We start from the raw sequence: 26669 nt of genomic DNA, 5'->3' as shown, positions 1-26669 counted from the left end.
AACTCCTTTTCGCATCCTGGCATTAGCTGCCTCTTGAGCCTGCAATGGTTGACTTTAACGTTATTATTATTATTTATTAGATTTGTATGCCGCCCTTCTCCGTACACTCGGGGCGGCTCACAACAATAACAAGAACAATGTAAGAACAAATCTAATAATTTAAAAAACGCTAAAAACCCCATTATTAAAAGCAACATACACACAAACATACCATGTATAAACTGTATAGGCCCGGGGGAGATGTCTCAGTTCCCCCATGCCTGACAGCAGAGATGGGTCTTAAGAACTTTACGAAAGGCAAGGAGGGTGGGGGCAGTTCTAATCTCCGGGGGGAGGTGGTTCCAGAGGGAGCTGGTTCCAGAGGGTCGGGGCCGTCACAGAGAAGGCTCTTCTCCTGGGTCCCGCCAAACGACATTGTTTAGTCGACGGGACCCGGAGAAGGCCAACTCTGCCACAGAAACAGGTGTTGCAGCTCATGCGCCTCTTAGAAGAGTTTCAGTCAGACTGGGAAAGGATGCCTCACTTTCAGATGTGCCCCTAAATACCCTTTTTTTGCATATCCGGTCTTGCTAAGATCTTGGGTGAGACTGTCTATCTCATGAGATGTCCACCATTGACAAAGATTTTTGGGGGAACATCCCAGCCATCAGCTGAACCTCCTCGGGGGTTCTGAGGACCTCAAAATGGAAGCACCTTGGTCTCTTCAGCCTTGAAAGACGGCGTTTAAGGGATGACTTGACCGAAGTGTATAAAATCATGTACGGGATAGAAAAGGTGGATAGAGAAAAATTCATTTCTCTATCACACAATACTAGGACGAGGGGGCCCTCCCTAAAGCTCCTAGGTAAAAAAGCGAGGACAAATCAAGGCAAATATTTCTTCACCCAGAGGGTCCTTGGTTGATGGAATTCACTTCCAGAAGAGTTTGTGACAGCTGTCAGCCTTGATAGCTTCAAGGCAGGATTAAACAGATTCATGGATGCCAAGTATATCGGTGGTTTTTGAGGCAGGCAGGAGTCCCTTGAGTACCATTTGTTGGGGGTCAGGGGAAAGGGAGGGTTTTGCCTTCTCTTTCTGCTCAAGATCCCCATGGACAATTGGTGGGCCACTGTGTGACACAGAATGCTGGACTCGATGGGCTTTGGCCTGATTCAGCATGGCTCTTCTTATATTCTTATCCAGGGAAAGAGTCCATCACAACAGCATGATTCTGAGATTCTTCTTATGACAGCAAAAAGCAGGAGACAACAAAACAGAAGACCCACTATTATTCCACTCACCTCATTGACAATGTAGTCCAGGAGCTCAAAGATGGCCATAGGTGGTCGGCTGTCTGAACTGTAGGCTGAAAAATGATAACACATGGACAAAATTAATTTCACTCTTTGGTGTGTAGCTTATTTTTCATTCTTTTCCGATGAGACTTATTTGTCTCCAAAATTCTTTCAGTGGCATGTCTTGGAATTTGTTCCAGAAATGCTGATGAAGACAGCGTAGGTTTTGTCAGCAAATGTTTGCTAAAGACAAAATGTTTTTCAAAACTCAACCACCTTGGGGTGTGGGGACTTCAACCCCCAGAATAACCCAGCCAGCATACATAGACCAATTTCAGTGTAGTGATTAAGGTGCTGGCCCAGAAATCAGGAGGTTCTGAGTTCCAGTACAGCCTTAGGCATGGAAGCTGGCTGGGTGGCTTGGGGTCAGTCCTAGCCCAACTCATCTCAAAGGCTTGTTTGGTGTGGGCAAAGTTGGAGGGGGAAGGTGTGTTGGATATGTTCGTCACTTTGAACTATTCATAAAAATAATAAAGGCCAGATGGATGAATGAATGAATAAACGAAGGAAGGGAGGGAGGGAGGGAGGGAGGGAGGGAGGGAAGGAAGGAAGGAAGGAAGGAAGGAAGGAAGGAAGGAAGGAAGGCAGGCTGGAGAATTCTGGAAATTGAAGTCCACACATCATTAGCTAGCCAAATTTGAAAATGCCTTGCCTAGACTGTCAGGAAATTATTATTATTATTATTATCATCATCATCATTATCATCATTATTATTATTATTTATTAGATTTATATGCCGACCCTCTCGGTAGACTCGGGGCGGCTCACAACAGTGATAAAAACAATACATAATGACAAATCTAATAATTAGAATCTAAAATAACAATAGTACATTTTAAAAAGTCTAAAAACAAGGAACCCCAATATATAAAAAACATACATACAGTCATATCATGCACAAAAACTACATAGGCAGGGGGAGATGTCTCAGTTCCCCCACGCTTGACGACAGAGGTGGGTTTTAAGGAGTTTACGAAAGGCAAGGAGGGTGGGGGCAGTTCTAATCTTTGGAGGGAGCTGATTCCAGAGGGTTGGAGCCGCCACAGAGAAGGCTCTTCCCCTGGGTCCCGCCAGACGACATTGTTTAGTTGACGGGACCCGGAGAAGACCAACTCTGTGGGACCTAACCGGCCACTGGGATTCGTATGGCAAAAGGCGGTCTCACATTGTAACCAAGCAGGGACTGCCCGAATGAAAGCCAAGCCTTGGTAGAAGCAGGTGTGGGCAGTGGGAAGAAATGTCCTCTTCTCTAAAGACGGTTTGGCAGATCTGAAGATCAAAGCTCCCCTACCCAATCCATGCTGGAAGGATCAGGTTGCTTTGGCATGGCCTGTGCTGCCTGGGCCCACCCATCCCAACACAACTGCCATAACATGTTCACACGAGGGGTGGGTTCCTCCTGATTTGGACCAGATGGCCGATTAGTGACCACTGATGACGTGAAGATAATAATAATAATAATTTATTGGATTTGTATGCCGCCCCTCTCCGTAGACTCGGGGCGGCTAACAACAATGATAAAAACAGCATGTGACAATCCAATAATAAAACAACTAAAAACCCTTATTATAAAACCAAACATACACACAGACATACCATGCTTAACTTTTAATGGCCTTTGATCTTTCCCCCAACTAACTTCAGATTGTGCCCCCTTGTTCTTGTGTTCACTTTCCTATTAAAAACACTTCCCTCCTGAACCTTATTTAACCCTTTAACATATTTAAATGTTTCGATTTAAATCCACCCCGGGTTCACACCCACTGACTTTTCTAAAAACCCCAGTCACCACCGGATTCCCTTCTCAAAGGAGCGATCTGTTTTCAGCGCCCCCCCCCCTCAAGGTGGCACTGCCAGTTTGGGCCCCCTTACCGCTCATGGGCCGTCCTGGTGTTCTCTGGCGGGGAGACGTCTCTGAGACAGGGTAGTCGGCCCCGACCGGACAGCCGAACATCAGCTCCAGCTCCTTGGCATCGGGTGGAGGGATGGGGTACCGGCCGATGGCCATCTCGACCAGGGAGAGCCCCATGCTCCAGATGTCCGACTGTACCGAGTAGTGAGTCCCCTGCAGTCTCTCCGGCTGGGGGGACACAAAGACGGAACGAGTCACAACAATGGTTGGAAAATGTCCATTGTGCCGCAGCCAAAGCCCGGCAAGTCACGGCATGGAAAAGGTGACGGAGGAAGAAAAATGGATGATGTGAAACTATTCCATTTCTTCAAACTTTTAAAAGTTTTTGGCTTTTAAGGGGGTGGACTCAAGAGTTTGAAAGCTTACCAAGCTCAGCAGTGGAATTGGGGATTCCGTAAATGCCAAGCAGAATGGCCCATATAACATTTCCTTTTTGATTAATAATACCCTTTTTGACTACTTCAGCTTCAACCACAACAACACGAGAGCACACAAGATACAAACTTAGTATTAACCGCTCCAAACCTGACTGTAAAAAATACGACTCTGGACTCCGGTCTCAATCGTACGCCTTCAACTTCAATCTGAAACTCTCCAAAAGAAATATCATAGAACCCTAGCACTAGAAGGGACATTGGAGGTCTTCTAGCCCAGTGTTTCCCAACCGTGGCAACTTGAAGATATCTGGACTTCAACTCCCAGAATTCCCCAGCCAGCATTCATTGGCTGGGGAATTCTGGGAGTTGAAGTCCAAATATCTTCAAGTTGCCAAGGTTGGGAAACACTGTTCTAGCCCAATCACTTGCCCAAGGCAGTATTTTTTTTTTTTTTAAGATTAGAAACATAGAAGTCTGACGGCAGAAAAAGACCTCATGGTTCATCTAGTCTGCCCTTATACTATTTCCTGTATTTTTATCTTAGGATGGATATATGTTTATCCCAGGCATGCTTAAATTCAGTTACTGTGGATTTACCAACCACATCTGCTGGAAGGTTGTTCCAAGGATCTACTACTCTTTCAGTAAAATATTTTCTCATGTTGCTTTTGATCTTTCCCCCAACTACAGATTGTGTCCCCTTGTTCTTGTGTTCACTTTCCTATTAAAAACACATCCTTCCTGAACCTTATTCAACCCTTTAACATATTTAAATTACTACTAGAGTTGGAAGGGATCTTGTAGGTCATCTAGTCCAACCCCCCACTCAGGCAGGAGTCCCTACACCATTTCAAACAAATGGCTGTCCAATCTCCTCTTGGATCCATAGTTCTTACACTATGCCAGGCCAATGGATAACAAATCTTTTGTTGCAAACCTCCAGTGATGGAGCACCCACAACTTCATGAGGCAAGCTGTTCCACTGATTAAATCTTCTCACTGTCAGGAAATTTCCCCTTAGCTGTGTTTCTGGCTGAATCCACCTTCTGAGCATGTATGGAAGTCAAATCGCATGAGGGGGATGCACATTTGTGTGAGCGCGCATGAAACATTGCAATGCGGACTGGCGGTGGAGGTAAGTGGAACCTGGCCCTGGGTTGATCCCTACACTAATCAGCCATTGTTATGTCTTGAATTCAACAGCCGCTGTCCCATGGCCTGCACTTACCGACATGTATGATCGCGTGCCCACAAAAGAGTTGGCCATGGAGTCAATCAGTTGGCCGCTGACCCCAAAATCGCAAAGCTTGATTTCTCCTCTCGAGTTGACCAAGATATTTGAGGGCTTCACATCTGGAGGGAGAGAAGAGGAAGCGGGAAAGGGGGAGGAAAAAATGAAGAATATTTCAAATATTTTAGCTCTGGGACAGCTATTCCTTTTGGCAGAGCATGGCAGATGGCAAGATCCATCCATGTGCTGTATGCTGCGGTCCCAGACCAATATTCAACTCCTTAAATAAAAAGGAGCAACCCATCAGAGATAAATTTATTTATTCATTCATTTAATTGGATTTTTATGTCGCCACTCTCTGAGGACTTGGGGTGGCTCACAGCATATATAAAGACACAATACAGTGTTCCCTCAATTTTCGCGGGGGATGCGTTCGGAGACCGCCCGCGAAAGTTGAATTTCCGCGAAGTAGAGATGCGGAAGTAAATACACCATTTTTGGCTATGAATAATCACAAGCCTTTCCTTAACACTTTAAACCCCTAAATTGTAATTTCCCATTCCCTTAGCAACCATTTAGATTATTACTCACCAGGGTTGTTTATTAAAGTTTATTAAAACAGATATTTATTAAAGGCGGACAAAAGTTTGGCGATGACATATGACGCCATCGGGCGGGAAAAACCTTGGTATAGGGGAAAAAACGCAAAATATTTTTTAATTAATATTTTTGAAAAACCGTGTTGTAGACTTTTCACAAAGTTCAAACCTGCAAAAATCGAGGGAACACTGTATTCAACTCCTTAAATAAAAAGGAGCAACCCATCAGAGATAAATTTATTTATTTATTCATTTAATTGGATTTTCATGTCGCCCCTCTCTGAGGACTCGGGGCGGCTCACAGCATATACAGAGATACAATAGTACAATTAATCCAATTAATAAACATAAAAAAATCTTTAAACGTGGTCCTCACGACTACATTTGAACTGGACATTTCTGCTGCTAAACGCGACAGTTGTTAAGCGAGTTTTGCCCCCATTTTACGACCTTTCTGGCCACAGATGTTAAGTGAATAATTGCAGCTGCTCAAGGTAACAGAATTATTAAGTGGATTTGGTTTATTCATTAACTTTGCTTCTCAGACGGTCGAAAAAAGGGGATCATATGACCCAGGAGCTCATAAATATGAGTTAGGCGCAATAATATGAGGTCTGAATTTTGATCATGTGACCCTGGGGATGCTGCAACGGGTCGTAAGTGTGAAAAACGGTTATATGCCACTTTTTGCAGTGCCGTCGTAACTTTGAACAGTCACTAGATGAACTGTTGGAAGTCAAGGACTACCTGTATGGAAAGGGATAAACGTGATTCAAATGTTAAACATCCCACGGAATCGACCGTGGCCTTAGGCAGAGTCACCAGAGAGCAATGTTTCCCAACCTTGGCAACTTGAAGATATCTGGACTTCAACTCCCAGAATTCCCCAGCCAGCAGCCATGGTTGGGAAACACTGCTCTAGAGACCTCCGAGACCGGAGAAGATGCATGGAATTCATTTAGAGGCCCAGGAACAGCCATTGAAAGCCACTAACATATTAACGTTAAAGGGATACCGAGGAAAGTATAGCCATAAAGTTATCTAAAACAGATTCGGGGATGTTGAAAGCCAGTTCAGTTCCTTTCATCTTTCATCTCGGTCGGCATTCCATTCTAAAGGTGGTTCCTGGATTAGAAACATAGAAACATAGAAGTCTGACGGCAGAAAAAGACCCCATGGTCCATCTAGTCTGCCCTTATACTATTTTCTGTATTTTATCTTAGGATGGATATATGTTTATCCCAGGCATGTTTAAATTCAGTTACTGTGGATTTATCTACCACGTCTGCTGGAAGTTTGTTCCAAGGATCTACTACTCTTTCAGTAAAATAATATTTTCTCATGTTGCTTTTGATCTTTCCCCCAACTAACCTCAGATTGTGTCCCCTTGTTCTTGTGTTCACTTTCCTATTAAAAACACTTCCCTCCTGGACCTTATTTAACCCTTTAATATATTTAAATGTTTCGATCATGTCCCCCCTTTTCCTTCTGTCCTCCAGACTATACAGATTGAGTTCATGAAGTCTTTCCTGATACGTTTTATACTTAAGACCTTCCACCATTCTTGTAGCCCGTTTTTGGACCCGTTCAATTTTGTCAATATCTTTTTGTAGGTGAGGTCTCCAGAACTGAACACAGTATTCCAAATGTGGTCTCACCAGCATTCTATATAGCGGGATCATAATCTCCCTCTTCCTGCTTGTTATACCTCTAGCTATGCAGCCAAGCATCCTACTTGCTTTCCCTACTGCCTGACTGCACTGTTCACCCATTTTGAGACTGTCAGAAATCACTACGCCTAAATCCTTTTCTTTTGAAGTATTTGCTAACACAGAACTGCCAATACAATAGTCAGATTGAGGATTCCTTTTCCCCAAGTGCATTATTTTACATTTGGAAACATTAAACTGCAGTTTCCATTGCTTTGACCATTTATCTAGTAAAGCTAAATCATTTACCATATTGCCGACGCCTCCAGGAATATCAACCCTATTGCACACTTTAGAGTCATCGGCAAATAGGCAAACCTTCCCTACCAGACCTTCCCCTATGTCACTCACAAACATATTAAAAAGAATAGGACCCAGAACAGACCCTTGTGGCACACCGCTTGTAACCTGACTCTGCTCAGAATACTCGCCATTCACAACAACCCTCTGGTGTCTATGCTTCAGCCAGCTGCAAATCCATTGAACTATCCAGGGATTAAGTCCAATCTTCACTAATTTATCTATCAGCTCTTTATGTGGAACCGTATCAAAGGCTTTGCTGAAGTCCAGGTAGGCAATATCCACGGCACCACCTTCATCCAACACCTTTGTGACATAGTCAAAGAAATCAATGAGATTACATAGATGAACCCACCTCACTCTATTATTATAGCCCCCACTATAGAACATAGAATAACAGAGTTGGAAGGGACTATGGAGGTCTTGTAGTCCAGGGGTCTCCGAGCTTGGCAACTTTAAGACTTGTGGACACCAAGTCCCAGCTGGCTGAAGAATTCTGGGAGTTGAAGTCCACCAGTCTTAAAGTTCCAAGATTGGACACCCCATTCTACTCCAATCCCGTGCCCAAGCTGGAATCCCTCTACCATTTTAGACAAATGGTTGTCCAGTCCCTTTGTAGAAGATATTCCAATGCTTAACTGTTCCCACTGTCAGAAAATTTGTCCTTAGTTCTAGGTTGGATTATTATTATTATTATTATTATTATTATTATTATTATTAATTAGATTTGTATTTGTATGGATCTCTCTTTGATCATCAATTTCTTTGTTAATTGTACTGTACTTATCATCTCACTGTTTAGCCTTTTATATAACATCGTTTTATTGGCCTGTAAGCTGCCCAGAATTGCATGATAGTCAGATGGCGGCAAATAAATATCCTCTACAGATTTACTAGAGTTGGAAGGGACCCTGAAGGTCATCTAGTCCAACCCCCTACTCAAGCAGGAGTCCCTACACCAAACAGATGGCAGTCCAATTTTCTCTTGAAGGTCTCTAGTGTTGGATCTCTCTCAACCTCCGTAGACAACTTCTGTTCCATTGTTTGATGGCTCTCACTGTCAGAAAATTTCTTCTAATTTCCAGGTTGAATCTCTCCTTGGTCAGCTTCCATCCGTTATTCCTTGTCTGGCCTTCTGGTGCCTTGGAAAATAGCTTGTTCCCCTCCTCTCTGTGGCAGCCCCTCAAGTATTGGAGCACTGCTATCATGTCTTCCTTAGTCCTTCTATTATATACATAAATACATACATATATTCAAGATACAGTGGTACCTCTACTTAAGAATGCCTCTACTTAAAGAACTTTTCTAGATAAGAACCGGGTGTTCAAGATTTTTTTTGCCTCTTCTTAAGAAACATTTTCTACTTAAGAACCCGAACCTGGAAAAATTTCCCAGGAAATTTAAGAGCAGCACAAGGCCCGGCCAGTTTCCTGCCATTCTCCCTGGGTTTCTCTCTCTGGTGCAGTCCCTCTTTTTTTTTTTAAGTTTTGGATTTTTTGATTCCCCTCACCTTCCCTTCTTCCTTCAGCAGCAACTGTCCTCCTCCTCTTCTTCCTCCCCCTCCTCCCTCCCAAATCCCAAGCTTTTATTTCTTTCCTTAATGGGTTTGCACGCATTATTTCCTTTTACATTGATTCCTATGGGAAAAATAGCTTATTCTTACAAACCTTTCTACTTAAGAACCTGGTCACGGAACAAGTAAAGTTCTTAAGTAGAGGTACCACTGTATTTATAGTAAATAAATATCCTGAAAAACTGGACTGGCTTGAAGGAAGGCTTTTGATAGGAATTTACCTCGGGGCTGGCCTTGTGTTTTCACCATAAACCAAAAACAACTCCAGCCTGCTAGAACTTTGTAACGGAATTTAAAACGTGTCCTAAATCTGGTTCCTAAGATCGCTGATGGACTCACCGCGGCCAACATTTCATTCGATTTCATGTCTCTTACATTTCAGTTTAATTAAGACGAGGGAGCCAGGCAATTGCCCTCAAGGCCGCTATGGTTCAACTTTGGCAATTTGAAGGTGGCTGGAGAATTCTGGGAATTGACATTCGCAAGTATTAAATTTATTATCTGCAGTGATTCACTTAACAACATTGGCCAGAAAGGTCGTAAAATGGGGCAAAGCTCATTTAACAACTGTCTAGCAATATAAGTTGTGGTCATAAGTCAAGGACTACCTGTCTGCCAAAACCCAAAGCAACAGCCAGCGCTGATTTGCAGGAATATTTCAGGAGTCTCTACAAGCCACTATTGTGGAACAAGCCAGGATCCACCTTTCGCTAGGTCTCCTGCTCCTCTGGGTGGTGCTTCTTCCACCTGAAGTAAATCGGCAGCCAACATCTTCCTCCTGCAGCATCTTGAAGTCTTAGGAGAAGCACCAGATTGCAAGGCAGGTGAGGACATATTGGGAGGCTCCTCTTCACCGCGGGAAGGCTGGTGGTAACCAGGCAACGGCTTCTCCGCCAAGACTGAAGCCTTGCAAGCAGCCCCCCTTTCCCCCCTCCTCCCTCCCGTGGGCGTAGGACACTACTCAGCAGAGCACAGCACTTATCCAGTCATTAGCCCTGCATTAAGGCTCCCGGAGAAAGAAAGGAAGAAAGCCCACCTGCCACTCATCCCACCCAGGCAGGGAGAGAGGAGGAGCAGGGGGCCGAGTTCGAGGAAAGCAGGCATCAAGCAGTGGAAAAGATGCTTCCACTTGAAGGATACAAAGTGCTTTAAAAACCACAAGAACGGAAGGATAGATAGGATAGATAAATAAATAAATAAATAAATAAATAGGTAAGATGGATGGATGGATGGATGGACGGACAGATGATGGATGGATAGATGATAGCTAGATGGATGCTAGGTAGATGGATGGATGGATGGATGGATGGATGGAGGGACGGACAGACAGACAGACAGATGATAGATGGATAGATGATAGCTAGCTAGCTAGATGGGTAGATGCTAGATATTTATTTAATTTATTTATTTATTTATTATATTTATATGCCGCCCCTCTCTGTAGACTCGGGGAGGCTAACAACAGTAAAAAGACAATTTGAACAAATCTAATATTAAAAGTAATGTAAAAAACCCCAATTTAAGAAAAGAATCATACATACAAACATACCATGCATAAATTTTATAAGCCTAGGGGGAAGGGAATATCTCAGTTCCCCCATGCCTGACGACAGAGGTGGGTTTTAAGGAGGTTACGAAAGGCAAGGAGGGTGGGGGCAACTCTGATATCTGGGGGGAGTTGGTTCCAGAGGGTCGGGGGCCGCCATAGAGAAGGCTCTTCCCCTGGGTCCTGCCAAACGACATTGTTTAGTCGACGGGACCTGGAGAAGGCCAACTCTGTGTGACCTAACTGGTCGCTGGGATTTGTGTGGCAGATAGATGGATGCTAGCTAGCTAGATGGGTGGATGGTAGATAGATGATAGCTCAAAGATAGATAGATATAGTTAGATATAGTGATAACAACTATATCTAGCTATATATATAGATAGATGATAAATAATATAGACGATGAATGGATCAAAGATAGAATAGAGATAGAGATATAGATATAGACAGACAGATGATAAATAGATAGATGGATGGATGGATAGATAGATGATAGATAGAAAATAGATAAATAATAGATGATAGATCAAAGATAGAGATAGTTAGATGTAGAGATAGACAGATAGACAGACAGACAAATGATAAATTATACAGATGATATATCAAAGGTATATTAGACACAGAGATATAGTTGGATATAATAGATGGATGGATGGACAGAAAAAATAAATCCATCCGTCCATCCATTCCTGGGCTTACCTACCCCTAAAGAAAAGGCCATTCAGAGCAATGGCAGGTTCACACAACAGATGGCTGTTTCATTAGCCGTGGCATCTTATGGGACCCTCCTAGTGGAACACAGAACTCCTCCCCCCACTCCTCCTTTTTCCTGAATTTTTGGAAGTAAAAAACAAAATAAACGCGGCTGCTGAAGAGCTGGTATGTGGGTTGCCATTTAAAAGTGTGTGGAAATCACGGAGGCTTGGAGGGAAGAGCAGAAAAGAGCTTTGAAGTTTTCACACCCTTTGGCACAAAGCGATATCTGTTTCCGGCAAGGTGCTTCTCACGGCTTTGTCGGTCTCGTTTTTCTCAGCCGTATTTCCAATCTTGCATTTTCTCGGAACGCAGGTATTGATTTCCGCCACCTGAGCGTCCAATAATGACTTTGCAGGAACAAGCCGGTGGGTGTGAGAATATCGAGTGCATTGACCTGCTCAAATGGCATGATTTGCCCCCTGGGGAGCTGTGACTGGTTCGTGCTGGGGCACCAGCCTGTCTTCTCTGCAGGAAACCAACATAAGTGGCAAACCTCACACCACGTACATGCATCCTGGGTAGAACGTGGTCTGAAAATTGGTGCCCAAGATGAAGCCTTTTCAATCCTCTCAAAATATAGTCAGTCCTTGACCTACAACCACAACTGAGCCGCAATTCAATTCAATTCAATTTATTAGATTTGTATGCCGCCCCTCTCCGAAGACTCGGGGCGGCTCACAACAATAATAAAAACAATATTCCAGCGAAAACAAATCTAATATTAAAAAGCACATAAAACCCTATCATATTTAAAAAAGCAAACAACATATAGAAACATAGAAACATAGAAGACTGACGGCAGAAAAAGACCTCATGGTCCATCTAGTCTGCCCTTTTACTATTTCCTGTATTTTATCTTACAATGGATATATGTTTATCCCACATATGGATATATGTGGGATAAACATATGGATATATGTTTATGTTTGGGTATGTTTATACATACCCAAACATAAATATAAAAAAGCCTGGGGGAAAGGTGTCTCAACTCCCCCATGTCTGGCGGTATAGATGGGTCTTGAGTAATTTACAAAAGACAAGGAGTGTGGGGGCAGTTCTAATCTCCGGGGGGGAGTTGATTCCAGAGGGCCGGGGCTGCCAAAGAGAAGGCTCTTCCCCTGGGGCCTGCCGAATGACACTGTTTGGTCGATGGGACCCGGAGAAGGCCAACTATGTGGGACCTTATCGGTCGCTGGGATTCGTGCAGTAGCAGGCGGTTCCGGAGGTACTCTGGTCCAATGCCATGCAGGGCTTCAAAGGTCAGAACCAACACTTTGAATTGTGACCGGAAACTGATCGGCAGCCAATGCAGGCCACGGAGTGTTGCAGAAACGTGGGCAAATCTAGGAAACCCCACGATGGCTCTCGCGGCCGCGTTCTGCATGATCTGAAGTTTCCGAACACTTTTCAAAGGTAGCCCCATGTAGAGAGTGTTGCAGTAATCGAACCTCGAGGTGATGAGGGCATGAGCGACTGTGAGCAGTGACTCCCTGTCCAAATGGGGCCGCAACTGGTGCACCAGGCGGACCTGGGCAAACGCCCTTCTCGCCACAGCCGAAAGATGATGTTCCAATGTCAGCTGTGGATCGAGGAGTACGCCCAAGTTGCAAACCCTGCAATGTTGTCAAGAGACATTTGTTAAGCGGGTTTTGTCCTACTATTCAACCTTTCTTACCGCAATTGTTAAGTGATCCACTGCAACAGTTGATGATTTAGTAACATGGTGAAACTACCATGCTACTGAATTATCGACGGCAGTGAATCTGGCTTCCCCATTGATTTTGGCTTTGGCAAAAAGTCACTAAAGGTGATCACACGTCCTTGGGGCACAGTAATGGTCATAAGTATGAACCGATTGCCAAACATCTGAATTTTGATCACTTGATTATAGGGGTGCTATAGAGGTTGTAAGGGTGAAAAATGATCCCTTTTTCACCGCTGTTGTAACTGTGAATGGTCACTTAATAATGAACTCTTGTAAGTTGAAGACTTACCTGTACAGGTACTCTTTGGCTTACAACCGTCTGCTTAATGACCATTTGGAGTTGCACCAAACTTTTGGTGTAAAAAGTACTTACAACCTGTCCTCAAAGTTACAACTGCTACCCTCCTCCCAAAGTAATTACGGTTGCATTTCGGGCACGTGGCAAGTGGCTCCCATTTAGAACAGGATCTGCAATGATCTGACCGTGGGGTTTTTTTTGGCAAAAAAAGAGCGTCTATTAGGCCATGGTGGATTCACTTAAGGACCTAGTGCTTCACTCAACGGCCATGTGATTTCCTTAACCACCCTAGTGACTTTGTTTTACGACAATATATAGACAATAATAAAACTTAAGTCTTGTCACATGAAAACTTGAATTATGACAATAGCTTGTGACTGAAATTCTGGATTTATTGCGGACTTCAGTAACCGAGTTGTCGAAGCGTGGAACTCATTACCGGACTCCATAGTGTCATCCCCAAACCCCCAACACTTTACCCTTAGACTATCTACGGTTGACCTATCCAGATTCCTAAGAAGTCAGTAAGGGGCGAGTAAAAGTGCACTAGAGTGCCTTCCGTCCCCTGTCCTATTGCTTTCCTATATCTCCTATACCTTTCTTCTATTCCTATATCTCTTCTTGTATTCTTTCATTGATATGTTCTATTACTATACCTTCTTAGATATATTTTACTATGAGTATCTCCTCTATAACCTTCATCATGTATTTTACTAGTGTGTGTGTGTGTGTGTATTTGTTTTCGTAGATTTTCACGGGTACAGGTATTAAGGTCTTGGCATATTCGGGTTTCTTCCCGTGTAGGATTTGGAAATTTCTGGCAACGTTTCGACGAGGTCCCACTCGTCATCTTCAGGCTGGTGCTTCTGTCCTTGTTCTAGGGTGAACACAGGGAGACCTGAGCTGCCTTCCTTCTATAAATACTGGTGGCTGGGTGTGGTTTGATGGCTCAGCAATTGCCTGCTATGTAGAAACTTCCTGGGGAGTCAGTGGGGTAACACCTGGGGTCGTTGATGTAACTGAGGTATGCTGATTAGTTAATGATTGTGGATTAGGCATGATATCACAATCATTAACTAATCAGCATACCTCAGTTACATCAACGACCCCAGGTGTTACCCCACTGACTCCCCAGGAAGTTTCTACACAGCAGGCAATTGCTGAGCCATCAAACCACACCCAGCCACCAGTATTTATAGAAGGAAGGCAGCTCAGGTCTCCCTGTGTTCGCCCTAGAACAAGGACAGAAGCACCAGCCTGAAGATGACGAGTGGGACCTCGTCGAAACGTTGCCAGAAATTTCCAAATCCTACACGGGAAGAAACCCGAATATGCCAAAACCATCATATATATATATATATATAATATGTAGATTGTTCTGAGTTCGGGGTTTGCCCCGTGTAATATTTTGAGTGTCTATGCGACGTTTCGGTGAAATCACATTCACCATCATCAGGCTGAAGTTCTAAGCTTCGTGCTGCTGTAAATATTTGCAATTTTTAGCAAAACAGGTCTAGTGAGAAAACCTGGCTGCCTTGAGGACCAGCTGGAAGGAAAGAGAATTCACCTACCTCTGTGCATGATCTTGTGCTTTTCTCTCAAATACGTTAGACCTTTTATGACCTGTGAATCAAAACAAGGCGCTCATTGCAACAAGCAAACAATGACCAACATGCAACTGGGTAAACTTCAAAGCAACGTAGCCATATTCCTCCTGAATAGAATCTTCCAGTTTGATGCAGACACACCCAGATAGCTGTTATCATTTTCTCTGTCCACTAATTTGTTTTAATTAAAAAAGGGGGGGGAAATGGTTTGCCGCTCAACCAAGCACAGGAGCAAATTCCATGAGGCTGGTTAATGTTTCTCAGCTTTGTCAATTTTAAGATGCGTGGACTTCAACTCCCAAAATTCCCTAGCCAACATTGCTAGCTAGGGAATTCTGGGAGTTGAAGTCATTGCCTCTTAAAGGTGACAAGGCTGAGGGACATTGAGGCAGGTCATCTACGTTGTCTTAAAACTTTAGGAAAACTGGGAACTGATTTTTGTCGTTGTTGTTTCAGCCGATTATGACAGATGGGAAGCAGAAAGAGAGACACATAGAGACAGAATGTCTTTTATTTTTTTTTACTGTTTTTCTCTCTATGTGACCCCAATCTGTATTGTGTGCCAAGGAATGGAAAGCTGTTGTTAAACACCATCAGGTTCAATTTCTGGCAATAGCACCCACAAATGTTCCACCCATCTGGATGGGTCTTTCGTAATAATTCACAGCTCTTCCAAAGGCAAGTGAGTCACTTCTTTGCAAGAGATGGAGGACCCAGAAAACGTGTTCCTGGGGATGGAGGCATAAAACAGAGGCTGCTACATGGTTTACAATCCTTGGAGGGGAGGAAACATCCCTGATTTTGCCACTTGCATAGCCAGCCTTATCTGAGGCCTTCATTTTGAATGGAAAAGAAAGACAGAAGGAAGAAGGGAGAAGGAGGAAGTAGAGTAAGAAAGAAGAGAGGAGGAGAAAGGAGTAAGAGAGGAGGAGCTGGAAGGAAAGAGAGGAGGAAGAAAAGGAAGGAAGAAGATGAGGGAGGAAAAAGGAAGAAAGGAGGAAGGAGGTAGATGAGAAGGAAAGAAAAAGAGGAGAAAAGAAAGAGGAAGAAAGATGAAGAAGAGAGAAGGACGAAGAAGGAAGGAAGGAGGAGGAGAAAGGAATAAGAAGAGAGGAGGAGGTGGAAGGAAGAAGAACGAGTGGAGGAAGAAAGGGAAGGGAAGGAAAAAAGAAGACAGGAGGAACGAAGAAGGGAGAAGGAAGAAAGGAGGAAGGTAGATGAGAAGGAAAGAAAAAGAAGAAAAAAGAAAGAGGAAGAAAGATGAAGGAGAAGGACGAAGAAGGAAGGAAGAAGGAGGAGAAAGGAATAAGAAGAGAGGAGGAGGTGGAAGGAAGAAGAACGAGAGGAGGAAGAAAAGGAAGGGAAGGAAAAAAGAAGACAGGAGGAACGAAGAAGGGAAAAGGAAGAAAGGAGGAAGAAGGTAGATGAGAAGGAAGAGGAGGAAGGAATGAGAGGTGGAAGAGGAAGGAAGGAAGGGAGGAAAAAAGAGGGAAGAAGGACGAAGAAGGAATGGAAGAGGAGGAAAAGGAAAAAAGGAAGAAGAGAAGAGGAGGAAGGAAGAGGAAGAAAGAAGAGAGGGGGAGGGAGAAGGTAGATGAGAAGGAAAGAGGAGGAAATAAGAGAGAGGAGGAAGGAAGAAAGGGAAGAAGAGAAAGGAAAAGAGAAAGGAAGAAGAGGGAAGAATGAAGAGGGAAGGGAAGAGGAAAAGAAAAGGAAGAAGAGGAGGAAGGAAGGAAGGAGGGAGAGAGTGGAAGACGAATTCCATATATTGTTGCCTTAAAGATGTTCTCAGCGTCCTCTCCCTTCTGGACCTCTTCCTGGTGACATTAACCCCCTTGGCATCGGTCTTTTCACAGGCCCAAACTACATACTTACCGCAATGCTGACTTTGCCAAGAATCTTCTCGGGAATTCTGCCAGCCTTCTTCAAGACTTGATCCAAAGATCCGCCATCCTATTAAGAAATACCATTCTCAAAGGCTAGATTCAGAAAGATCGGGGGGGGGGGGGCAGATGATTAGTCCCCTCATGCCTGGCGGCATAAATGGGTCTTTAACATCTTGCAGAAGGCAAGGAGGGTGGGGGCAATTTGAATCTCCGGGGTGAGTTGATTCCAGAGGGCCGGAGCCATCACAGAGAAGGCTCTACCCCTAGGTCCCGCCAGACAGCATTGTTTAGTCGACGGGACCCGGAGAAGGCCAACTCTTTGGGACCTAATACTTATACTGTACTCCGAAAAATACAGTAAGAGGAGATATAAAGCCATTCTTTCAATACGAGGGGTCCTTGGTGTTCTTTGGGCTTGGAGGGTTCTTTTGGAGACATTTTATTACCCAACTAGGTAATAAAATAATAATAAGTGCTAACTGGGTTTGCAGAGTGGATAAAGAGGAGGAGGAGGGCGACTGGGGTGTGTGTGTGTCTTTGGTGCCCTTCAAGCTTGATTGTTTTCCTGCAATTCATTACCCAACAAGGTAACATCGCCAATGCTAGTCTATTCTTCCAATACTTGACAGATTGCCGAAGGAACAGGTGTTACCTTTCTTCTCTCATCACACAAACTACACCCCCTCTGGACCATCCTTCCCTCTCTTCATCTCTTGATAGCTCTTCCTCAAAAGTCTCTATTCTCTCTGAATTCAAAACTAAATTTCCTCCCCAAAAGGAATACAGTGTTCCCTCGATTTCCGCGGGGGAGGCGTTCCGAGACCGCCCGCGAAAGTCGAATTTCCGCAAAGTAGAGATGCGGAAGTAAATATACCATTTTTGACTATGGACAGCATCACAAGCCATCCCTTAACACTTTAAACCCCTAAATTACCATTTCCCATTCCCTTAACAACCATTTACTCACCATTATTACTGGTACTCACCATTGAATAAGACACTTAGTGGTCCTGATATTTATAAACATAATTATTTATTAACAATAATTATGTTTTTTGTTATTTATTTGCAAAAATTATTAGTTTGGCAATGACGTATGACGTCATCGGGCGGGGAAAACTGTGGTATAGAAAAAAACATGTGAAGTATTTTAATTAATATTTTTTGAAAAACCGTGGTATAGGTTATTAGCGAAGTTTGAACCCGCGAAAATCAGGGGAACACTGTATTAGGAGCCCAATGGGGAAGATGAGTTAAAAGCTCTGTTTAGGCATCAAATGACCTCCAGAGCAAACGTGGCTAAAAAAAAGCAGGAATCAAAAGCTAGTTTTTGTCGATTTTTTAATTTCAGCGCCTCGAAGCAATTTCTTCCCCATATATAGAATTGTTCCATCTCTCTCTTCAAGAGTCAGGCGAAAAGAGGCTCAACTGACCCCCAAGAGCTCTAACGTGGTGGTGGGAGGCTCCATCTGGCCAGACCAAGGCTGACAGATGTCCAAAATAAAGTGAGATTTTTGTTTCTATGAGCAGGAAAACAAACATTAAAAAAAATAATGAACAGGAAGGTGGGAGTAGAAGGGAAGAAGAAATATTGCCTGCAATGAAATCGGGGCAAACTCAGTCAGTTCCTCAATTCTTTAGTTCAGTGTTTCTCAAGCTTAGCAACTTTAAGATATGCGGACTTCAACTTCCGGAATTCCCCAGCCAGTAAACACTGGTGTTTATGTTGAAATCCACATACAGTGGTACCTCTACTTAAGAATTTAATTCGTTCCGTGACCAGGTTCTCAAGTAGAAACGTTCTTAAGTAGAAGCAATTTTTCCCATAGGAATCAATGTAAAAGCAAATAATGTGTGCAAACCCATTAGGAAAGAAATAAAAGCTCGGAATTTGGGTGGGAGGAGGAGGAGGAAGAAGAAGAGGAGGAGGGGGACAGTCGCTGCCAAAAGAAGAAGGTGAGGTGAAGGGAATCCAAAACTTTTAGGCTTAAAAAAAAGAAGAGGGACTCTGAGGCAGCGAGGAGGAGCGTGCGCCTCCCATACACTGCGCCAGAGAGAGAAACCTAGGGGGAATGGCAGGAAACTGACCGGGCCTTCGTGCCGCTCTCAAATTTCCTGGGAAATTTTTCCGGGCTCGGGTTCTTAAGTAGAAAACGGTTCTTAAAAAGAGGCAAAACAAATCTTGAACACCTGGTTCTTATCTAGAACAGTTTTTAAGTAGGGAGGGTGGGAACAAACTAGCAGGATGGATGGATGGATGAGGAAGAAAGGAAGGAAAATAGAGGGATGGATAGATGGAGGAAGGAAGGAAGGAAGGAAAACAAGGATGGATGAGGAAGGAAGGAAGGAAAATAGAAGGATGGATGGATGTAAAATGAAGGGAGGGACGGAGGGTGGGAACAAATAGAGGGATGCACGGATGGAGGGAGGGATGGAGGAATGGATAAATGGAGGAAGGCAGGAACTGACTCTACTCCTCAAACCAACCTCTCCTAGCCCTTGACAGCTCAAGCCCCACAGGACCCTAAGTAGCCTCCTCCACCCAAGCAAAGAGGTCCACTTACCATGTGCTCCATGCAAATGCTGATCTCGCCGTCGCTGTAAAAGGCTCCATAAAACCCCACAATGTAAGGAGAGTTGCATTGGTGTAGGACCTGGAGCTCACGAATGATCTGGTTGCGAATGGCCGGCTTGATCTCGAGATGAATCAACTGCCAAAAGAGACAGTCACTGTGGGTTGCCCCTCGGTTCCTTCCATGACCTGCAAAGCCCAAAACCCACCCTGCTGCCCGCAGACGATCCCAGGGAGCTAAAACCTCTGACCTGAGCCCTCTTCTGATCTTTATGGAGCCCTGCCCAGAAGCCACCCCTCAAAGGAAAGGCCCGTGCCACCCTTCATTCACCAAGGAAGAAGCCATTATGAGCAGGCCCACACACACCTCATCTTCGCCCACCATGGCCTCCTGCAGCACTCTGATGGCCGAAAACAGTCCATGCAGAGTGCCTGTTTTTGGCCAGTAGAGTGCTGCAGAAGGCTGTGGAGGCTGAAAATGGGCCCGTGCCACCCTTCATTCACCAAGGAAGAAGCCACTATGAGCAGGCCTCATTTTCTCCCACCATGGCCTCCTGCAGCACTCTGCTGGCCGAAATGTCAATGCAGAGTGCCCATTTTTGCCCAGCAGAGTGCTGCAGGAGGCTGTTGAGGCCGAAAATGGTCCACGGAGGGAGGCGTATACGGCCCATTTTAGCCAGCAGAGGCACCACATGCAAATCCTTTGATATTTCCAGGCCGGTCCGCGGCGCTTGAATTTTGTCACCCCTGGCTTAGCGAGACACGTGAACTTCACCAGTCATGAAACTCACCTTCCTGGCCATGATGAGTCCGGATGGCTTGTGTGAGACTTTGAAAACCACGCCACCATTGCCTGCGCCCAGTTCGCTGATCTTCTCGAAGTCATCGTCCTTCAGTTCTCCCACTTTTTGCTTCTGGGTTAAAAAGGCCTCCAGCCGTTTCCGCTGCTGTTCGTCCAGTTCCAACTCCTCCAATTTTTTCTGCAGGGCTTCCAAATTGGTCCTGTGGGGCCCAGGTGAGAGAAGGGAGAAAGGTGCTATTAAAAGGGACAGGAGACGAGACCTCCAGGCATGCTGCTCTCCCTCAAGATACAGAAAATTCGGACATAAGAAAAGAGGAAGTTTGGAATGATGCCCATTACAGCAAAGCTGCCTTGTTGTTTCTGCTGTCACCCATTGTCACCCACTACCCTTAACAATTTTTTTTTAATTTTAGAAACTTTTATTGACAAGCAAACAGTGGTACATACAGAAAATAGAGAGATATCTTAGTCTCTGTTTCCTTGCTTATTTTGCTTTATATACAATTTTACATCTTATGCGGTTTTTCATATCGATGTATTTCTTGCTGTTCTAACCTAATTCTATGTTCTTATGTAAATAAAAAAGGTCAAACAATAAACCAGCAACACACACACATAAAAGGGGCTAAAATACATAATTTGTATTAGGAGAAGGAAGAAAAATTTGATAAAAGAAAAACATACTCTCTGCCTTTAATGCTTTGAAATTATGGAGGTAAAGATAAATATGTACAATGAAAAAACTGATGGAACGATGGGAAATGGTGAGAGGTTACATGACAAGTAGAATTTGTGATTTAGCCATAAAGAATAAATTAGAATCACTGTTTGATATGTAAATAGAACGCAGATTCCAGCTTAGAAGAATATTAAAGATGCTAGTACAGACCCTCCAATTGGTGGTGGGGTATATATGTATGTTGTCAGGTGATGGGTGCACCTTCACAGGACTGCACCTTCACAGGACACTGTTTTTATGTTGTATGTATGTAGTTTGTATGTTTTAACATTTAAAATTAATTTAAAAAATTATAGAAAAAAAAGAAAGAAAAGAAAAACATACTCAAACGGATTAATTAACAATTTTTATGGTGTTTGTGTCTCCCTTTTGTTTGCAAGCTCCCCTGTAAAAGAAGGAGTGGCAGAACGTGGGGGCGGGGGTGTCAAAAGAGGAATCAGCCTAGAATCCCAACATAGCCACACGCAAGCCAAGTCCAATTTCCGCTTGAATTCTGTGAACCCTTAGTTAACTCAAAGCAGGTGCAAACCATGAGTTGAGAAGATTCTTGAACGTAAGTTGTTTAGCAATGAATCAGTTTAACGCAGTGCTTCTCAATTATTTTCTGTTACGTCCCCCCTAGGAAGAATTAAACATTTTGCGCCCCCTCCCCCAACTCTCCGATCTGAGCCCTGTTCTGCCTGACTGGCTCAGGCAATGCGTAACAGTCCAAGGAAAAGAAATAAAACACATACGTGCTCTGCTAATCAGCAAACTTGTATTAAATCAACAAAAAAGGGTTACTCAAAACAGTTCGTAGTGTCCGAAAACAATGCAAGGCTTACTTCAGCCGCATACAAAAACACAGGAAAAAACAAACAAAGACAACCTGGAATGAGCAAAGACGTTTCAGGAGTCCTTTTGAATCTTTGGAGCAAACAGTTTTCACCTCCTACTTGTCTGAAAAAGCTGGGTTGAAAACTCCAACGGCACGGAACAGAAACCTCAGAGCAGGAACCACAAAATAACACAGATAAACAGCCACAGTTTGCCTTGGCCTTTGTTCCCTTTTATCCCTTTATCCCTCATTAAGGGAACCACACCCAGCCCTCAGTATAAGAACCACACCCAGCCCAGGTGCTCCTATAATGACTTGTAATACTTCTTAAAGCGATCCCTTCTTTGCATAGCTCTTCGGCTACGCAGATCAATATACTGATCTGCAGAAGAACCCAGGGACGAAAGACTGTCTAAGGGACTGCATGCCAAATCCCCTGGGCTGTCTGCTGAATCCTGCGTCCCAGTGGTCTCGTCCTCCTGGCTGTCTGCCACATCTTCCTGGCTGTCTACCACATCTTCCTGGCTGTCAGCCAGGCTTTCATTCACTTTGTGCCGCGTCTCTCCCATCTGTGGGAGCAACGGCTGGCCCAGGCCCAAATACAACATGCCCCAATGAAATTTAATGTTGATATTTATTATTTTACTTATTATAAGCGGCAAGCATTGGCCGGGGAAGGCTACTCTACCCACTTACCTGGGAGTAAGTCACACTGAAATCAGTGGAGCCTATTTTCGGTTAGGGAATCAATTGAGAGGGATCACGCATATTCCCTGGGGTCACACATGCCCCTCCTAGCATCGCTCCTGCCTGTCCCACTATTTGAAAAGCATTGGTTTAACGGGACCTTCAGAGTTAGGTATATCTGATCTATTTCTTTTGACATCCCCCTACAGAGAGCTCCCTCCTAGTTTTATCCCCCAACCACCCTGTGAGTAAATTGGGCCACAAGACAGCATGGCCCCCTTGGCATCCCTGGGAGCTCCACAGCCTACTGAAGAAGAGGTGGAAGCTGCAAGATCTTCAGATCCCACCAACTCTCTAAGAAATGGATGCTTAGTGACTGACAGACAACTTGTGAGAGCGCTCAATGTTCCAGATATGTCCCTATCCACACACGTGTATTTTTCCTGCCTCTGTTCCTTCCTGCGGCACAGATGGGACACCTTAATGGGACACCCATCCAGCAGAAATAATATCAACCACGTGAGCACCATTAATTAACTTTCAAACCCAATTGATTCAACACAGCTGTCTTGTTCCCGGTGAGCAATCATCTCCCCTGCAGAATATATTATTATTATTATTATTATTATTATTATTATTATTATTATTATTAATTAATTAATTAGATTTGTATGCCGCCCCTCTCCGCAGACTCGGGGCGGCTCACAGCAGTAACAAAAACAATATACATTGACAAATCTAATAATTCAAAATCTAAAATAACACTTGTACATTTAAAAATCTAAAAGCAAAGAACCCCAATATAAAAAACATACATACAGTCATATCATGCACTAAAACTACAGAGACGACAGAGGTGGGTTTTAAGGAGTTTACGAAAGGCAAGGAGGGTGGGGGCAATCCTAATCTCCGGGGGGAGCTGGTTCCAGAGGGTTGGGGCCGCCATAGAGAAGGCTCTTCCCCTGGGTCCCGCCAGACGACATTGTTTAGTCGACGGGACTCCCAGTCCAAATAGGGCCGCAACTGGTGCACCAGGCGAACCTGGGCAAACGTCCCCCTTGCCACAGCTGAAAGATGTTTCTCTAATGTGAGCTGTGGATCGAGGAGGACGCCCAAATTGCGGACCCTCTCCGAGGGGGTCAATAATATTCTCAGATTCCATTTGCAGCAAACAGATAGTACTTTCCATTCTGCTGATATGTTTTAGGCACTCAATGAAACCAGATTTGCAAGCCGTTACGCAACCATTCATACTTTGCATGGATGTTCCTCACTTCTCCATCGTTTTTCTCCTCTCAATAAAAATAAAGAGGTTCAAAAGAAGAGGATCTGAGATGCTCCCTCTTTTCTTCTAAGATCAATCATCTCTTAGACCACCTTCCCCCCCCTCCCCAAAAATGTAGCAACCTTAAGGTTTGAGGACTTCATTTCCCGGAATTCCATGCTGGCTGGGGAATTCTGGGAGTTGAAGTCCACACATCTTAAAGTTGCTAAGTCTTAGGCTTCTTTCAGGTTTGTGCAAATGCTTCCCGATTCCTTATTTTTAAACTGAGAGGCATAAAATCCATTCTATCCTTTTCTTGCACCAGATTCTGCCAGAGATGAAAGCAGCTGCTGGTGTATTTTGGGGTCTTCAGCAAAGCACATTTAATGAATCCAGGAACGTCAACGGCCACTTTTGAACCTTGCTAATCAAAAGACAGAGAAATGAGAGCTGATGCCAACCGTTAGTCTAATATTTTCTATCTTGCATTTTGCAGTTGTTATAAGATTAGGCTTGACCAATTCTCACCATTAAGCAAGGCTCTTGGAGAGGGCAAATTGCTTATGAGAAATCCAGCAGCGAAATCAGCAACAAATGACTGGCAAACTCAATGTTGCACACCATCAGCAATGGATTTGTGGACCGGTAATTTTTGAAACAGCAAGAAATCACTTCTCACGCTCACAAGGATATGGGTTTTGGTTAGAACACAGCTATGGAACATTACAATTTTCACAGAATGGATGGTTTAAACCTGGGGTCCCCAAACTTGGCAACTTTAAGACTTGTGGACTTTAACTCCCAGAATTGCTGACTGGAGAATTAACATAAGAACATAAGGACAATTCCATCTGTCCATCCATTACCCTGGGGGGAAAATCATTGACCCCCTCAGAGAGGGTTCGCAACTTGGGCGTCCTCCTCTATCCACAGCTCACATTAGAGAAACATCTTTCAGCTGTGGCGAGGGGGGCGTTCGCCCAGGTTCGCCTGGTGCGACCCTATTTGGACCGTGAGTCACTGCTCACAATCACTCATGCCCTCATCACCTCGAGGCTCAACTACTGTAATGCTCTCTACATGGGGCTACCTTTGAAGTGTTCGGAAACTTCAGATCGTGCAGAATGCAGCTGCGACAGCAATCATGGGCTTCCCTAAATATGCCCATGTTACATCAACACTCCACAGTCTGCATTGGTTGCCGATCAGTTTCTGGTCACAATTCAAAGTGTTCGTTATGACCTATAAAGCCCTTCATGGCACCGCACCAGATTATCTCCGGGACCACCTTCTGCTGCACGAATCCCAGCGACCAGTTAGGTCCCACAGAGTGGGTCTTCTCCGGGTCCCGTCAACTAAACAATGCCGCTTGGCGGGACCCAGGGGAAGAGCCTTCTCTGTGGCGGCCCCGGCCCTCTGGAACCAACTCCCCCCAGAAATTAGAATTGCCCCCACCCTCCTTGCCTTTTGTAAGCTACTTAAAACCCATCTCTGCCGCCAGGCATGGGGGAATTGAGATACTCTTTCCCCCTAGGCCTTTACAATTTTATGCATGGTATGTCTGTCTGTATGTTTGGTTTTTATATTAATGGGGTTTTAATCGTTTTTAGTATTGGATTATTATTGTACGCTGTCTTATTATTGCTGTTAGCCGCCCCGAGTCTCCGGAGAGGGGCGGCATACAAATCCAATAAATAAATAAAATAAATAAATAAATAAGAAGAGCCATGCTGATTCGGGTCAAAGCTTATCGAGTCCAGCATTCTGTGTCACACAGTGGCAGTGGGGGATCTTGAGCAGAAAGAGAAGGCAAAACCCTCCTTTTTCCTTGACCCACAACAAATGGTACCCAATGGAATCCTGCCTGTCTCAACCATCATAGAGGGAGCATTTGGACATCCATTTCAATAACCACCGATACACTTGGCATCCATGAATCTGTCTAATCCTGCCTTGAAGCTATCCAGGCTGACAGCTCTCATGACCTCTTCGGGAAGTGAATTCCATAAACCAAGGACCCTCTGGGTGAAGAAATATTTCCCTTTATTTGTCCTCACTTTCTTACCTATGAGCTTTAGGGAGGGCCCCCTCGTCCTAGTATTGTGTGATAGAGAAAACATTTTTTCTCTATCCACCTTTTCTATCCCATGCATGATTTTATTCGATCAAGTCACCTTTTAAACGCCGTCTTTCAAGGCTGAAGAGACCCAGGCGTTGCAACTTGGTTTCATAAGGGAGGGGCTCCATTTCCTTGATCTTTCTTGTTGCCCTTTTTTACACCTTTTCCAGTTCCATTATATCCTTCTTGAGGTGTGGTGACCAGAACTGTACACAGTACTCCAAATTGGTCTCACCACTGATTTGTACAGAGTCAATAAAACACTTGCCAATCTATTTTCTATTCCCTTCCTAATCATGCCAAGCGTGGAATTTGCTTTTTTTTTTTACTGCTGCTGCACACTGGGTTGACATCTTCATTGAGCTGTCCACCAAAACTCCAAGATCCCTTTCTTGGGTTGTCTCAGAAAGCTTGGTCCCCATCAATTGGTAGGTATAATTGGGGTTCTTTGCCCCAAATTCTGGGAGTTGAAGTCCACAAGTCTTAAAAGTTGCCAATGGAAATACAAAATAAAAACGATTCTGAGTTCTACAAGGCCTGGGAGAAATGGTACAGATGGCTATCTAATCTTAAAAACAATAAAAATAGAAACCAAATAAAAGTACAGTGATCCCTCGAGTTTCGCGATCTTGATCTTCGCGAAACGCTATATCGCGATTTTTCCACCCGATGACGTCACTCTCTTCCTTCCTTTCTCATCTTTCTTTCTCTCTCTCTTTCTCTATCTTGCTTCTTCCTCTCTCACACTCTCTTCCTCCCTCTCTCATCTCTTTCTTTCCTTCTCTCTCTTTCTCTATCTCTCCCCCTCTTGCTGGCGGGCGGCGGGCGGCGGGCGG

At 44.2% G+C, this 26669-nt stretch overlaps 1 protein-coding gene across 1 annotated transcript in view; it reads right to left on the bottom strand.

Moving 5' to 3' along the window:
- Nucleotides 1-26669, bottom strand: part of MAP2K1 (mitogen-activated protein kinase kinase 1) — a 51764-nt gene that overhangs the window by 5455 nt on the left and 19640 nt on the right. The window contains exons 2-8 of the mRNA XM_070762673.1: nucleotides 20197-20407; nucleotides 19398-19544; nucleotides 16823-16900; nucleotides 14912-14963; nucleotides 4852-4976; nucleotides 3207-3414; nucleotides 1281-1345 (exon numbers count right to left, since the gene is read on the bottom strand). Coding sequence (XP_070618774.1) covers nucleotides 1281-1345; nucleotides 3207-3414; nucleotides 4852-4976; nucleotides 14912-14963; nucleotides 16823-16900; nucleotides 19398-19544; nucleotides 20197-20407 — 886 coding nt within the window. The remainder of the gene's footprint in view (nucleotides 1-1280; nucleotides 1346-3206; nucleotides 3415-4851; nucleotides 4977-14911; nucleotides 14964-16822; nucleotides 16901-19397; nucleotides 19545-20196; nucleotides 20408-26669) is intronic.

The sequence above is a fragment of the Erythrolamprus reginae genome, chromosome 10, assembly GCF_031021105.1.
Source record: "Erythrolamprus reginae isolate rEryReg1 chromosome 10, rEryReg1.hap1, whole genome shotgun sequence".
NCBI lineage: Eukaryota > Metazoa > Chordata > Lepidosauria > Squamata > Dipsadidae > Erythrolamprus > Erythrolamprus reginae.
The sequence above is the reverse complement of the archived record's forward strand: the minus strand, read 5'-3'. Positions and strand labels throughout refer to the sequence as shown.